The sequence below is a fragment of the Anser cygnoides genome, chromosome 2 (assembly GCF_040182565.1).
Source record: "Anser cygnoides isolate HZ-2024a breed goose chromosome 2, Taihu_goose_T2T_genome, whole genome shotgun sequence".
Classification (NCBI taxonomy): Eukaryota; Metazoa; Chordata; class Aves; order Anseriformes; family Anatidae; genus Anser; species Anser cygnoides.
In genome coordinates this window covers 47,167,526-47,182,981 of record NC_089874.1, presented here as the reverse complement: position 1 = coordinate 47,182,981, position 15,456 = coordinate 47,167,526, and the positions used below count along the sequence as shown (strand labels likewise).

The 15,456-nt window shown below is 44.4% G+C and overlaps 1 protein-coding gene across 6 annotated transcripts in view; it reads right to left on the bottom strand.

Moving 5' to 3' along the window:
• Positions 1-740: 740 nt before the first annotated feature.
• ZDHHC3 (zinc finger DHHC-type palmitoyltransferase 3) overlaps positions 741-15,456 on the bottom strand; it is a 32,267-nt gene continuing 17,551 nt past the window's right edge. For 4 of the 6 annotated variants that reach the window (XM_013184765.3, XM_066992007.1, XM_066992006.1 and 1 more), the window contains 4 exons: positions 15,044-15,140; positions 13,084-13,165; positions 11,134-11,264; positions 741-3,689 (listed from right to left, as the gene is read on the bottom strand). In XM_013184765.3, coding sequence (XP_013040219.2) covers positions 3,444-3,689; positions 11,134-11,264; positions 13,084-13,165; positions 15,044-15,140 — 556 coding nt within the window. In that variant the 3' untranslated portion in view covers positions 741-3,443. Of the gene's footprint in view, positions 3,690-7,007; positions 8,523-11,133; positions 11,265-13,083; positions 13,166-15,043; positions 15,141-15,456 lie in introns of those variants that run through there. The other 2 variants (XM_066992009.1, XM_066992008.1) reach the window with 2 other exon arrangements.

Sequence of the window (15,456 nt, the reverse complement as noted above, 5' to 3'; positions counted from 1 at the left end):
GGAAGGCGAGAGCAGCTGTGCACAGCTGGAGCTGCGCACATCCCCCAGTCTCAGAGCTCAGATAAGGGGGGTTCAGTATTTCTGTGAGAAAAGAGCAAACTGAGCCATGCAGTAGCAGAGGCTTATTATTTATGCATTTTAAAAAGCAAATGTTTGAGCCTTAGGGCTGCACAGCAGGAAAAAGAAAGGGTGATGATGCCAGGCTGCCCACGCACGGTGGGTGCAGCAAAGGGGGTGCTGCCAGTGGCGAGAGCACGGCACGGGACCCGGTCATCCCCATCCCATCTTGCAACGAGATGAAATATTTTCTGCATTAAGACCTAATCTTTCCCCAGGGCCTCTCATCTCTCTGCTTTGAAATTTCCTCATTTAGCCAAGAAAACAAGTCGGCTGTTGACTAGCAAGCAGCCAAAGCAAAGCAGCGGGCAGCCCCCCTACTTTGCACCCAAGGGCAGTGCCTGGCTGTGAGGACATGCCAGGATCCGGCCCCATGGAAAGGCACAATCCAGGACCCCAATGTGAACCCCAGGAAAAAAAGATAGGAGGAAAAAGGTTAAAAATAATAATTACAAAAAAGGCTTTGTTCATGCCCTTGGATTTCAAAGATTTGGGGAGCAACAGCAGCAATGCAGCCCCCAGCCCCACTGCCCACATTGTCCCCTCTGTCCCCCCCAGGGCCACCCCAGGCATGGTGCAGGTGGGACCGGGAGCAGAGCATAGGGAAGGGAGGAGCATACGGGTGGAAGTGTTAATTCTTTAATAATAAGTACACTTAGCCACCAGAGGCATAAAACAGGAGTTACAATTACCAAAATACATATATTTCCAAGAGGTGTAAGTGCTCAACTTGCATAGAAAAACCTGCTGTGGAAGACACCGGAGTAGAGGAACACTTCCCACAGCTGCCACGATCCTGTCCCACCACGGAGGAAAACCTCACCCCGGAGCAGCAGCAGGAGCCCCAGCCCAGGAAGGTGCCCTCACTGCGGTGCCTTCACCGGGGGAGCATCCTCAAGGGCCCCCGGCCTTCCCCGGGGCAGCTGCCGCACACAGGGCTGGAGGCGAAGGCACCACGGCACGGGGGGGCAACAGGCACACAAAGGGAAGGGGAGGGGAACCAGGGCTTTGGTTTCAATTTCACGGAAATCACATTTGGTCTCAAGCTGGTGGGTGGTAATTAAAGTATGAGATTTGTGGCAGAGCCAGCAATAAAGGACGTTTCTCCAACTCCCGAAGGCTTCTGCCACTTCCAACTCTTGTCACGCTGTATCGAGGCAGGGCAGGAGGTATAGTGAGGATGTGAAGGAAATACGCTGGGTTCCTGATGTGTTTCCAGCTCCTGCCCCTTGGCTGGGGTGAAAATGTGGGAGTGTGTAGGGGAAGGAGGGGGGCAGCCTCACCCCTCACTTCACGCTGCTTTCCAGTTTCAGTTATTAAAAAATAAGGAAAAACAAAACAAAACAAGGAAATGCCAGCACCTGAGGAGCAATGCAGGAGGTGGGACACAATAAGGTGCACCAGCCCGGAGAGCAGAGGCCGAAACACGCCACCTCAACCCGCGTCCACCCAAAGCAACGAGAGCAGCACCCGAGGAGCATCACCAAAACATGGCACAAGGCACTTCTTCCCAAACTGAGGCCCTCACGAGCTCGCCCTGATGCAAGCTTCACCCTGGCATTTCAGGCCATCCAAGAACAATTTTCCAGACCGTGCCTGAGAGGCGAAGCACGCGGCTCAGCCGAGGCATCGGGCACGTCTGCAGAGCATCTCCTAAGGGGGCCGGCAGCCAGCACCGCTCCCGCTCGGTGAACGAGGGCCACGACTGCTCCCGGCCCAGCTCAAGCCGCCTGGAAAACACCACCAAGAGCAGCCCACCCCAGCAGTCACACCGTGGACGTAGCCATCAAATTACCTCCAAGTTCTCTGCTTCTCACGCTGCTGGCGCTGGTTTCCAGCCATGACCTCGGTTCTCCTGCAGGACCCCGTAGCACCATTCCCACCCTATGGATTGGGCAGCAGGGGCAGAGAAGCTCACCGGGAGCAGACAGAGGCTGAGCAGCAAGCCAAAATTAGGAAATATGAGCTAGTCTTAGTGTCCTCCTTAAACGTCTCTATTTCTCCCTATAGGAAATCCCTTACAGATCTGTGTATGTCCCTGATGTCCATTTAATGCTCTTGTTAATATCTACTCTTTTTTTTTTTCCTGGTTTTCAGCCAAACTGTACTCCTTACAATCACCAGACTCTGTTTGTTACCACATTTTCATCCCCAAAGCTCCTTTCTCACTGTCATGAAAAAAATAAAATAAAATCTTGCACAAATTCCACCTGGTATTGCTTCAATAAATAATAGAAACCTAACCTAAGTCTCCCACAATTCCTCCCCGACTCCTTTATCTTTCTCTCTAGAGGAAGCAATTATCTTTGCTCCACGTTATGGGGAGGGGGGCTCAAAGCCAAGCACAACCTGTGGTGGAAACCCAGGAGCACATCTCCCTGGTACCCTGCAAAATTCACTGATAATTAAGGTGAGGAAGATGACATGAAGAAGAAAACAAAACAACAACAGACGGAAAAAATATTCTAAATATAAAGCTGCTGTAACTGATGACCAGAGTGGTCCCCGCATGCTCTTGCTGTGACCACTGCCACCTGCAGCAGCATCCTCCTTGGGCGACACGTGGTCCTTCTCTGTGCTCACACCATTCACCAGGAGTTGGCTGCAAACTTAGCTTAAGGAGCCCCTGATTAGCAGCAAACACTGACAGGACAATGTTAGAGGAAGGATTAAGAGGCAATGTTTGTTCCCAGCTCCCCCCGGCTACCCAGAGAAGGAAAAAGAGGTGTAAGCAGAGCAAGCCCAATGGAGCGGCGGGGTGTGGATGCCTCCCTCTCTTTGAGTGCAGGAACAGCCCCGGCGTTCCTAGATCCTGGCATCCACCTAGATCCACCTCTGCCAGGAGCTGAGCTCCGGCCTCCTTCACAGTCCAGAGCTGGCATCCACGGGCTGAGCTCAAAAGGAGGTGTTTTTAGCAAAACCTTCAGAGCTGGGCTAACGCGGCCGTCACGCCACGCTTATTGCGCAGCCTCCGAAGGGCTGTAAGGACACAAGGGCACACAGACCCCTCCTGGCTGCTCCTTCTGGGACCACGCTGGCAGCTTTCCTTAGAGGCCATGTCAGAAATGCTCAATACAGCAGGCGACACGGGTCAGGAGAGGAGCTTATGAATCTCACCATTATAAAGCTTTGGCTGGAGATTTGCACTGCTTCTGCTAGTGCCGTACCTGGCTCCCCGATAAATACTCCTGAATTATTTTCTGCACCAAAAGTACATTAAAAACAAACAAACCAACCAAAAACCCACCCTACCTCTCTCCAGCGCAAGTAGCTACTAAAACAAAAGAACCTGAAACCGTCCCTTGACACTTCTGAGGACGCTTCGCTTATTCATGTAACACCTGGATGGCGACGTCTCGAGCCAGGAACTGCTCGATTTCTTCTTGGGTCATGATCGCGGATGCGGGGGCTGCTGCCGCCGCTGCCCCAGCCGGCGGCGGGCTCTTGCAGTCCAGGTTCGAGAAAGGACTGAGCCACGCCAAGGAGAAAGCACCGCCGAAGGCCGCTCTCATCCCCTCCCAGCCGCTGATCCTCTCCCAGGTGGGTTTCTGGTTTTTAAGACGCTCAATACCCTGCAAGAAGAGAAAAGTTTAAGGTTGTTTCATGTTCTAAGCAAGTATTTGGGCAACAACCACTGCACAGGGTGTTCACGGTCCAGCTAACAAGACAGACATCCTGATCTACTGCTGGTTTCAGCCTTGTATTTAACAACGAAACCCTTAAACACCACCCAGTTCATGGACAATCTGAGTCCCAGTGAATTATTTGGGTATACGTTGGCATTAGTTTTTATGGTGAAAAGATGGCTTCTAAAACTACTCCTTTTTCATACTTGGATATCTTCTCCCAGTGTTTTTTGAATCCCTTCATCAAGTAATGAAGTACAACTGCAACGTGAAATTCCACCTTGTTTGTTTTTTTCTCCAGGAGTTCAGATACAGGCAAAATAGTACGGCTTTTTCCAGTCACCAGGAATTTACCACAGCCAGATCTAGGCTTGGCCCCTGAAGCTGACATGACAACAAGCTTACTTTGCACTGATTAAGAGCGAATATTTAGGAACACAATTTCCATTTAGCAAACTGTCCAAGGCAAATCGCAGTGCAAGGCTGGGATGCGAGGAAACCTACATCGATGTCAAAGCAGGACTGGCAATTTTGTCTTTCCTAAGGAGCTTTGGGCAGCCAGCTCCAACTCCTCCTCTCTCCAAGAGCATCACTAGAGTACACGTTTTGACCAGGTCCATCTTATTTTGGGGCCAACATTTTATTTCTGGTAGTCTTCTCCATGTAGAACTAAGGAACTCGTAATGGTTGTTTTTAAGGCTACCCCAGGTGAAGCAGGGCCCACATTTTTACACCAATATTCTCCATCACGCAAGAGAGGAGTCAGCTTTACAGGCGAGCGTGATATGATGCAGGTGACAACGTAGAAACTCTGCCCTTCGAGAAGCAAGGGTACTGGATCAAGGCTTTGAGAAATTCAAGGAAAAATGAGCACGTTGAGTTAAAACCATTTAAACCACCATTTTAGAATAAATGGATGAAAACCACACGTGTTCTAGTTCTGCAGGTTGTCTCTAAGTACCCACAAATCATTTCAAAAACTTTGCAGGGCGAAAAAAACAACTACATGCAATATCCCAGCAGCACCACAACTGGGCTCACAGCAAGCCCTGTAAATAACACGACATTTTAATAAAGCAGCAGCTTGGTTTTTCAATAACATTGAGTGTGCAAGAGCTGGCCCAGGAGAAAAAGCACCATAAACAGAGAAATTAAATGCAAAGCTTTTGCAAACGTTACTTGTGCCGCATTTCCCCTGCTGACTTTGGAGCGGGGAGGAAGAGTCGATCACTGCTTAAGCAAAGGAAGAGCTTTGGTCCTCAGCTGCTCCTTGGCAAGCCAGAGGGGCTGCTAATGTGTTTGAAACAAACCACGGCTGCAGCGCTTGCTGTGTGAGCTTCTGGAGAGAAGGAAAACGAGCAGCACAGGGCAGGAGGAGGAGCAGACTCCAGGCATTCGAGCTCTTCCCCAGCAGCCCAAGCTTTAATCCTGCCTTCAGTCACACATGTGTAATCCGGTTCGATCCATGTTGCCATCTAAATTGGGAATAAGCATCTTTAAGGCTTCTTGGCAGCAGCCAAAAAAAAAAAAACAAAAAAAAAAAACCACCATAATTCGCCCACTCTGGCTAGCATCTGCTAATCGAGGCGGTAAGCAGGGTCAGCCCGAGGCTGCACTAATGCCAGTTTAGGGAGCAGGTAATCGGAGCAGCTAGGGGCGTACTTTCTCTCTCCTTGCCCAACCTCGCTAATCCCTTTAGGGCACACATTCAAAATGAGCAAAACTTGTAAAAATCCTTCCTGTTCCCATCCTGGCTGCCCGCCCCACAGGCAGTAGGGTGTGAGGAAGGTTATGGGAAGGGAGGGAAAGATAAAGAAAGGTTTCCAAGATATCCAAGTTTAATTTGCGATGTGCAAGCACAGATAGAGACTGGCGGGAAAAAAAAAATCATAATCAGTAACTTATTGCTTTACCTGCAACATTGTGCAATTTACCTTAAAAAAATAATCAGGAGTCACCAAAATTGTAACCTGGTTTTAGCTTTAAAAATAAGATTTAAAGGGGAAGGAAGGAAGGAATGCACGACAGTTGAAGACCTGACCGCTTGTCAGCGGGAGCAGCGGTGTGCAGGACAGCTCGCACGTGTTACAAGAAACGCGTTAGGTTCCTTTAATACACTTGTAACATCCAGAAGGGAAGCGGAAACAGAACCGGCAAACATTGCAACCATTCATCAATTACGGGTGAGATACAGGAGGTGTTGCTCAATATCTGAGAGCATGATCAAGGCAGGCTTTCCTGGCAGTCCCTCCTGGCCCTCTGCAACAGCGGGCACAGGAGCTCCCTGCATCACTTCTGCTTGCAGCGCCCACAAACTTTCAGAAAAAAAAAAAAAGAAAACCATGGCCATGATTTAGGAAATGCCAGTTTGGGAAAGAAACTGCCACAACCTATGCAGCGTTGTTCTCATAGGACATAGGATCAGTTAAGCAGCTTATTTGTACTCCGGGATTTCTCCAACTTCCTGCTTTGCCTGCCGTAATGAACGGGCAAAGTCACGTCTCCCTCAGAAGTGCTCTGCCTCTCATCAAGTCTGTCCTCCAATTTCTCTTGGCCATGCTACAGCAGAACCAGCACCCGAAATCAGGTAGTCCTGTCCAAGAAAATACAAGCCAGGAAGTCTGCCTTTCTCATGTTGATACTGACCCCCAGTTAGTACCATTCAAACTGCATCAAATCACACCGCCAAATCATACAGTGCAAGTAAAACAGAAGACCCCAGTCACTGGGATACACACAACAGGCATCAGAGGACACTTCTGCAAGCTGTGATGATGCCTCACTGAAAATTAAGTTTGTCTGAAAATATCAACGCTGTATCATACAACACTTTGCATTTGCTTGAAACAATGAGTAATTACATTTTTTCCACAGCAATCTCAACGCCAGAACACAACCAGTCTTCCTCCAAAATACATAGTAAAGAAGGGTAAATATAACAAAGCTGGAATATATCAACACAATTTTAAAGCAATGAACCACACAGTGAGACGCATTAGTTTCTCACCTATCTAGGTGACTAAAGCCAAAAGCAAAAGTTCAGAAAGCCAATACAGATTTCCCCAAAGTTTAAAGCGAAGAAAGAAAATAAGAACAGCAAACTTTTTTTTTGGAAAAGTTTTATTGCATTTGTTTTCCATATGGAAGCATTGACAGATTGAAAAGATGCAGCATTCACATTACTTCCAAAATGAGACATCCACTAAATTTCTCCTTCCCTGATTTCCCTCCCTTCCCCCATGGCTTTGAAGCAGTCTAAACAGGTCATCTTTCAAAAATATGATTTTATTTAAACCAAGGAAAGAAAAGATTCCTTGGAATTCATGGACACAGCCGATTTGCATTTTTCCTTTGTTTGCAGTATTCTGATGAGCCTATGGGAGTCACGATCCAAAAATATAATAAAATTCCTACCTGAACACAAGATGCCTGTTGCAGCTATAAATGGCTTAGCTTTACCCGTTTCTGGAATGCCTTCTGTCCCTCCCACTTTCATCACCACACGGTTCATAACAGTATGCATGCTCCTTACCATCAACATTTCCCAATTTAAAGTGCATACGCGTATGTGTGTGTATTTGCACACATACACATGTATGCATTAATATGAGAAAAAGATTTACAAAGCTCTAAGACCAGGGCAATGCTAAGAATATAGGCTCAATCGCCCTGGTATACCTACGCATCCTGTCAATATTAGTCTTTATAATAATCTGTCTGCCTCTGAGCATTCACAGCAGTTTTTCACGTTAACACTGTTTAGCAGGCATTGCTCTAACAACTCATTTACCAAGACAAACACACACAAACAAGATGATCCTGCTACTCTAAACACTTGAAAATTCGATCTCTTTCTTTCTTTCCTGCAAATATAAGGCATTTAAAAAAATCCAAACAATCTTCTTAATCTGCCACAGTTACCCTAAGACGGCAACAATTTCCTGTGCACAAGGGAGGGAACAGACAAAATAATGCCAGAAAGATGGAACCAATTCCGAGGCTGGAAGGAAAAAGGGGGGGGAAGTGGTCTTGGCAATATTTGTTTGAAATACTTCAACTGTGTGTGATCACCAGGTCAACTGGCTCTCTTGCTGTGTCGTGTTCTTGTCTCGCACCTTTTGATAAAGTGAAGTGTCTACTTCCCAGTTCAAGTTCACTTATGAAAGAGCGACGCGCTCCTTCAGGAAGTCCAAAGGTGTCTGTGTAGGACTGTTGGCACTCGTATGTCTTCCACAGAGCTCATCACAGTCAGGAGACAGCATGAGAATCTATTCAGAAGAGGTGGGTCACAACAGAGAAAGAGGATCCCCTCCACATTAGTTATGCCATACAGAAAGCAGAGAGAAACAAAGGCCAGTAAAGTTAACAAGATTAAAGAAATAAAAAAAAAAAAGAAATGAGAAAAACAAAAAGAAAAAGCAACAGCAGCAGTTTCAGCCAGAGATATAGAATGATCTAAAATTGTGGAATACAGGGCTTTTTTTTCTCTGCAATTATCAGCCATTCAATAGACATAAAAAAAAGTTCGTTTTGCTTTTTCTTTTAAACATTCATGGAAAATTTATAACAGTAGTGCTGTAATATGTTTCTATCTTAGTGGAAATGCTGGTCAGGAATTCCTCAGACCACATACTGGTACGGGTCTGCTTTTCCTTGGTCTGGTGTTGCGAATGGGCTAAGCCATGCTATAGAGAACGGATGGCCAAATACTGCTTTCATGTTCATCCATTTTGTTTTTTTAGCCCATCTTCTCTCTTCCTTTTTCAACTGTTCTATTCCCTGAAAACAGAAATATCACATTTTCAGTCAAACGCTCAGCTTTTGTAGTTCTGGATTTGTGGAAAGCTCTACTCTCAATTACCCCTTATCCAAAGGATGGAGTAAGAAAATAAAATTGCTTTTATAGAGCCTCTCCCTTTCTTCTCATCGTTTTATACTCTAAAAAAAAAAAATATTTCTTGGAAATAGAATTGCTTTAATTTTGTTCAGGTCTGGAAATTTCATTAAACCTTTTAAGACTTGCCCTCCAATTGCCTCTGATGTCAATTAGAAACCCACCACATAAAACCAAATACAAAGTATGCGCTTTAATGGCTGAAAGCAATATGTGCTAACCAGATGGAAAAATTTTAGAGGAAACCATTATGAGCTTGCAGACAAAAAAACCCAACAAGATAATCTCTATAATGCTCCCAGATTCACCAAGCAAGTTCAGGAAGCGCCCATGGCTCAACGTGGCTGAGTCTACCTGGTGCCTCTTCATGTTTCATTAAAATCACTGCCAAAACATGCATGGGCTGACAGCAGGGAGAAAAGGTTAAATAAGATACCAATTTGAGAGAAACCGTTGGCACTGTTTAGTAAAGGTTAGAGGGGAAACAAAAATAAGCCATCAAAGCAATCAGCTGAAACATTCACTAGTCAGTCATTAAAAACAAAAAAACAAATCTGTATCATGCCTAAAACCCAGAAAGTGAATTGGGTCTTCCAGGAAAGCTACGCCTGGCTGCCACACAAAATTAACCACTGCAGACACCGGAGAGCATTACTCTTCCACGGGTAGCAGCAGCAGGCAGGTCATAAAGTTCTGTAACTTACGATCTTTTGCAAGGCAAGCTTCTCCTGACCTACATGGCTCTCCTGTGCTAGGGATTAATGTATCTGTGCGTCTCAAATTACCAGCTCTGTGCGCTCTGCAGTAACAGCGCAGCCAACTGCAGGAGCTGCACTGACCCTTGGTAACGTCACCTCCAGAGGTAACAGCAAAATTCGAGGGTTCTGGGTCCCCTCAGGAAGAAATAAACCACCTGGAGGGACAGCATACACAGGATGGGGAATGAGGTCTCCCAGTGGCTGGAAGAAGGTGAGAAAAGGCACAGCACAGCCCTGTCTTGCAAATGTGAAATAAAACACTGAAAGAGACCACACCAAGAAGAATTTCACCTGGAAAAACTCCTCCACTCAGAACAGATTGTTTGCCAGACACAGCTAGCTCAATGCTAGCAAAATCAACAATGCAAAGTATCGCAGAGAGCACAGAAGTTTCCAAAGAGCAAAATTCTTACTGGAAAGAATTTAGGGGGGAAAAAAAAAAAAAGAAAAAAAACAACCCACAACCAAACAGTGAGTGCCCATCTTTCATTTTTAGTTTTAGTTTGTCGCATATGTCCTTCAATACCTAAGAGTTTGCAGAATTTGAAGGGAAGGGAAAATAATTATTTGTGTACCTGGCTATTGGAAGCAGCTTCTAAAGATTCCTGCCAGGTTTCAAAGCTTGAGAATTTCAGATGATTTCACAGACAGCACTGCTAGCTTACACACGTATTGATAAACTCAAGCTTGGCAGGATCTCATTGTTCCTTTATGACACCGTACTCCATCCTAGGGGTCTCCCCAGCAGAAATAGCTGCAGTCCTCCTCTGAACACGGAAGAGCCACAGTGTGACTACCAGCCTCTTGCAGAAGCCAGGCAGAAAAACAAGCACTGTAAAGAAGACTCAGGAGCGATGGGCTCTTACACAGTATAATGCCAGCCATAGCTCTCCAGTGGCAGCAAAAATACCCATTCTAGCTTCAACTGGCCACGGGCAAACAAGTGGAAGCTAAGGAAAACTAGATGAGGCAGGGGACTCTTGTCACTCTTTTAAAAACATCATTTCTCTTCAACCACTCCAGCTAATTCCAGTCTCTTGGTCTGAGCTATCACGCATCTGAGCGTGCTTGGTGAACGCCAGCAGTATTCACGTGTGGGAATATCACCAGGAGTCACCAGCTCCATCTTTACAGAAGCAGGCAAATGCAGTGACAGAGGAGGCACAGCAACATTACTGTGTCAGCTCTACGATGCTGTACTCAAACTGGGGTGACAAGGTGGTTTTGCAGCAGACTGTACCTACCATGTTTCCAGGAATCTCTCCACCCCACCCCACCCTTTTTTTTTTTCCTCCTCCCTGGCAAGGGTGTTTGAACTACTTAACAAGCAGTTAAACCGGAACATTTTCTAGCACGTAAAGCTGCAAGTAGTGACACCTGGGGACACAGACCAAAATTTAAAAGAATACCAACCTAACAGCGTTTCATTGAGGGAAAAATGTTTTCAAATCCACACGAACAAGTACTCTGTACAGAGTAAACCCAGTTACCAATGCCTACCTTATCACAGGTACTGTCAACACAAATCCCAGCCAGTAAAAACACAGGTGGACACTACTTCTCACAGTGACTTTCAGAGAGCAACACCTACCGCTGTGCTCGTTCAGTTGATTACATCGGAGCTTTTCCTCAAAGGGTACACATGAGCTCCCCGTGCAATGAAGTAAAACCCTGTAAAGCTTCACTGTTTCTACTAATGGGAAGAGAGAGGGTAAAGGAAAGTGCACGAGACACCCACCGTTTCGTCAGTGCAGATGGAGTGTACTTGGGTCCCAAACATAACTGAAGTGAAGATGAGAAATAGGAGAGCCTCAAAACACAAGAGGATGAGGAGAATCACTGTGGTTGGTGGAGAGAAGGAGCTGCATTCTGTGAAGACAAAACAATCAAGTTGGAAGGGGAGAGATCAGGTAATGTAGCAGCTGCAGAACACCTGCTAGGCCACAAGTTTTCTATACTAAAATTGTCAAAATAAACTATATGATGACCATACTCAAAAAGGTGCACAGAGAAGCTCAGACATTGCTGAGGATAGACAACAATGACATGATTGCTCCTACAAGTTTAACAAAAGAAAAAAAAAAAACAAAACAACAAGAACAACAACAAAAAAAACCCCTGTGACACTTCAAGAATGCAGCTTTCTTTTCCAGTTCGGGGTTTTCCCACACTCTCTCCAGGAGTCCAGTCTACTCCTGCACTCTTTCACCTGTAGTTTCATCTTCCAGGATTTTTCGTAATAATAAAATCACATTAGAAATCTCAAGCTAGTTGTCAGGACACAAGGATGACTGTTTCAGCAGCACCAACATAAAAACAACATAGGCTTCCTTTTATAACTTCTCTAAGTCATAACTTAAAAGACAAGTATATTCTTATCCAATTTCTTATCTTTTCCTTACACTCTACCTATAGTGCAACCTCATAGCAAACTGAAGTGAGAGCTGAAAGAGTCTGAAAAGGAGCCTATAAATGAGGAAAAGAAGAATGGAAAAGGGAGAAGGATGTTATAGATCAAAAATCCTAGTGTTTCACTGAATGTTGTGTTGGAACATTCCTAGTCTGCTCTGAAATCAAAGAGTAAGTATCACCAAAAAAAAAAAAAAAAGGTTTTTCCCCATTGGAAGACGTTAAGCTTCAACAGATACGCAATAATCAAGTGCTAACACCATCAGCATACATCCAAGGCAGCTGGAACAACAGATCCATCCACCTCTTGTACATGCTCTGTTCTGCCACCTAAATCTGGAACAGGTGGAGAAGTGCTTCCCTCACAGATACATGCTTGGAGAAAAGGTGCAAAGGAAACTATATTTTGATGGGTCCTTCCACTATAGTTGTATCCACTGTAGTCAAATCCAGAATTTCTCAGTCATTTGGCAGCTGTTGGCCAAAGTTTTGAACTGCACAACAGCCTTGTCAAATTCACCTTGTATGTGTAAATGTACCTATCCTCTGCAGTACTATAAGCTAAAACCAGTCCTTATATTGAATGACACAAATGAAATTCTAAGAAAAACAAAGCTAATGTCCTTCTAAAAAAATCTGCAAGCAGCACACAAATCTCCACAGACATTCTTTGGCACCTGGCTCTTTGACTCAGCATTACCTAGAGGATTTCCCACAACCACATTTTTTTAAAAATGTATCTCAAGCGCTTATGTGAAAATTTACTCACTGGCTGCTCCAGAATGAGGGCTGGTAGTTTATTTTGGTTGTTGTTGGTATTTTTTGCGGAAAGGAATTGTTTGTTCTTGTGAGGGTGGATTTTTGGAACTGAGTTAACATGTTTTCCTGGCAGTCTTGCAAGAATGACTCACTTTACCCTTTTAAAAAGAGCATACACACTCTTCTTATCTTGCTTTGGCATTCAGCACATCAGTGCTGCGTTCACGTAAACACTAGCTTACTGCACATACTGTCTAGGAGTCTTTGTATCTCAGCTTCTCCTCAGGCAGTATCAGCCTTAAGTTGAAAGAGGACTTTTCAGGACAAAGATCCGAGCAGGTCAGAAAGAATTATGAAGTTCCAGAATTGATAACTAAAAAAGCAAAGATTGCATAGCAGAGCCTTGATAGCATTCTTCTAAAACCAGCATAAAAGGGGTTGCCTTACGTGCAAACTGCATTATAAGGTCTTTTTCATAGGCTAGTCTGGTATTTTAATGAGATACTTCGTTAGTACTCACTTGTCCAGTCTTCTTCAAAGCAATACAAGAAGTGAAATCCCACCATAATTAGAGCATGCAGGGAAATCAGTGCTATATACATCTGAAAAATAAAGGATGTAAAATACAGGCATCAGGCAAAGCTCAAAGACCAAAATGTTAAATGTTCCAACCACTTCAAATAAAGTGGAATGTTAAGAGTTAAACAAATAACTAAAATAACAATTAAAAAAAATCAACAGCCCCCACCCCCTTAAATCAAGTACCCTGAAGCTGGCAAATGCCAAGGCTACACAAAACTCATTCTGGCCCAGCTAACAGCTCTGAGCGCACACGAAGGAGCATGTTTAATTCAAAGCCAGCTGGACACAAAACCCAGCCTCCTGCGCCGCAGTGTGGCCTCCACGCTGCCTACTGCCCTCGTCTCTGCTGCGTACAGCGCAACTCTCAGAGGTCAGCAACTCTGGCATGGAGGTATCATGTTGCTGAAGCTTACGCCTGTGCTCTCAAGCCAGAGAGCACTACAGTTTACCAGTGAAACAATAGCTAGTTTGTTTTAGCCACAATAAGCACTTTATCTATTTCCCAGCATTAGTTTGAAATAGTGTTGTTATTTATTTAATTATTTGTGTTTTTCTCTGAGGCAGACACTGGCATGGAAAATTTCTGTCAAGCATTAACACTTTGTACTTAATCTATTTTTAAAAAAAATCCTGTCACATCTTTGCAACAAAATGCTTTAAACTATTTGCAGTACTACACATACATTCTACAATTTTCCAAGACAGACTAAAAAGATGGCTTTCCTGGACATGCAGACAGACAACAGAGTCGTGAGATACTGGATGTGTGTGACAGAGAGCTTGTTACAAGACGCCCCTGCGGAAGCAGGAAAAGGTGGCAGGAGAGCATTTTGTCTTTCCTTGGAAATTGAGGTGCTGCCACACTTTCACCTCCCCAGGTCTTTACTTGAACAAAAACAAAACCAAGAGAGTAAACAAAAACAAAATTTGGTTTCTCTCTCAACTACGTTAATTGTTTAACACAGCCCACTTGAAAGCAACGTCAGTTTCAACAGAAACAGAAAACCTTTTGATAGGATTAAAACATCCAGCTCGTTCCTCACAGTGAAAAAAATCCTTGCTCGGGGAAAGAATTCATTTTGTTTTGTAATCCACACCCCAACAAACCACAGTATAGAAAACAAGTTTTTCTACAATAAGTTTAAGAGGAAGGTTTTCATTTAACTGAAAATTTCTCCCTTTCTACTTGGTAATTTGAGAACATTCTTCCTCGAACCTACAGATTTCTCCAAAGCTTTATTAATAAAACAGGGCATCACTGAAACTCAGCCTCGCCACGTTCACACTACTCCCACGGGATATTTGCAGTTTGCTTTGATGAACAGACTTCAACCCTTCCATAAATATGTAGTATCAAAGTCTGCACTCCTGTTTTCTTACTCGTTACGCCACACTTATAGTACAAAAAGTCAAACACCTCCTTGGATTTAAATACAGAAATAAATTGCTTGCAAGTGGAAATTGGATAATCCTTTGCTACTCCTTGCTTAAGATGTGACACCAGCTGTTATTGTGTGATCCCACACCGTACTCACACAGGTACAACATTTAGGTACCCTACATACGGACTAGGACCCTACCAGAAACAGTGCAGTGTAAAAGGATGGTCCACGCCTCAAAGAGCTCAACATCACGACAAACTGCTTGAATTATGGAACAGCATGCCAATCACCTAACAACACAAACCCCACGAAACCCTGGCAAACACTTCCTGTTCTGCCTTCCCCCGGTTGCTGTACTGTGTGTGTTCCCTAACTAGTAAAATACAAGTCTGCAGGAGTTCCCTGTACAGCTCTTCTGAAACAGGAAAGAAAAGAAAGGCAGCTTTTGGAGCTGCTTTGACACGCAGCATCTCACTGACACAGGACAACCTCTACCACCACTTGTGAAATACTTACTGTAAACAGTACAAAGTACTTCTGGTTATTCTCTCCTACACAGTTATTGACCCACGGGCAGTGATGGTCCATTTTCCGAATACACCTCTTGCAAACACTGAAAAAATACAGATCTTTATTTATAGCACATCTCATTCCAGGAATACAAGATTTCACATGCGTTTTATGAACACACAGAAATGAAAGGAAGGGATCAGAAATGAAATTTGAACCTCAACTTATTTACTAGTCAGCACATCAATATTTCTGGTTTGCTCACCCGACTATGTCTGTTCACAATCAACCATAGCATACCAAACGACCACTGCAAAAAGTTAATGCCAAGCAAGACACATTATCGTAACATTACCAGTGGTTCTGCCAAAATATGGTTTGAAAAAATACATTTGGGCAGATGGAAGAAATCTGTATTT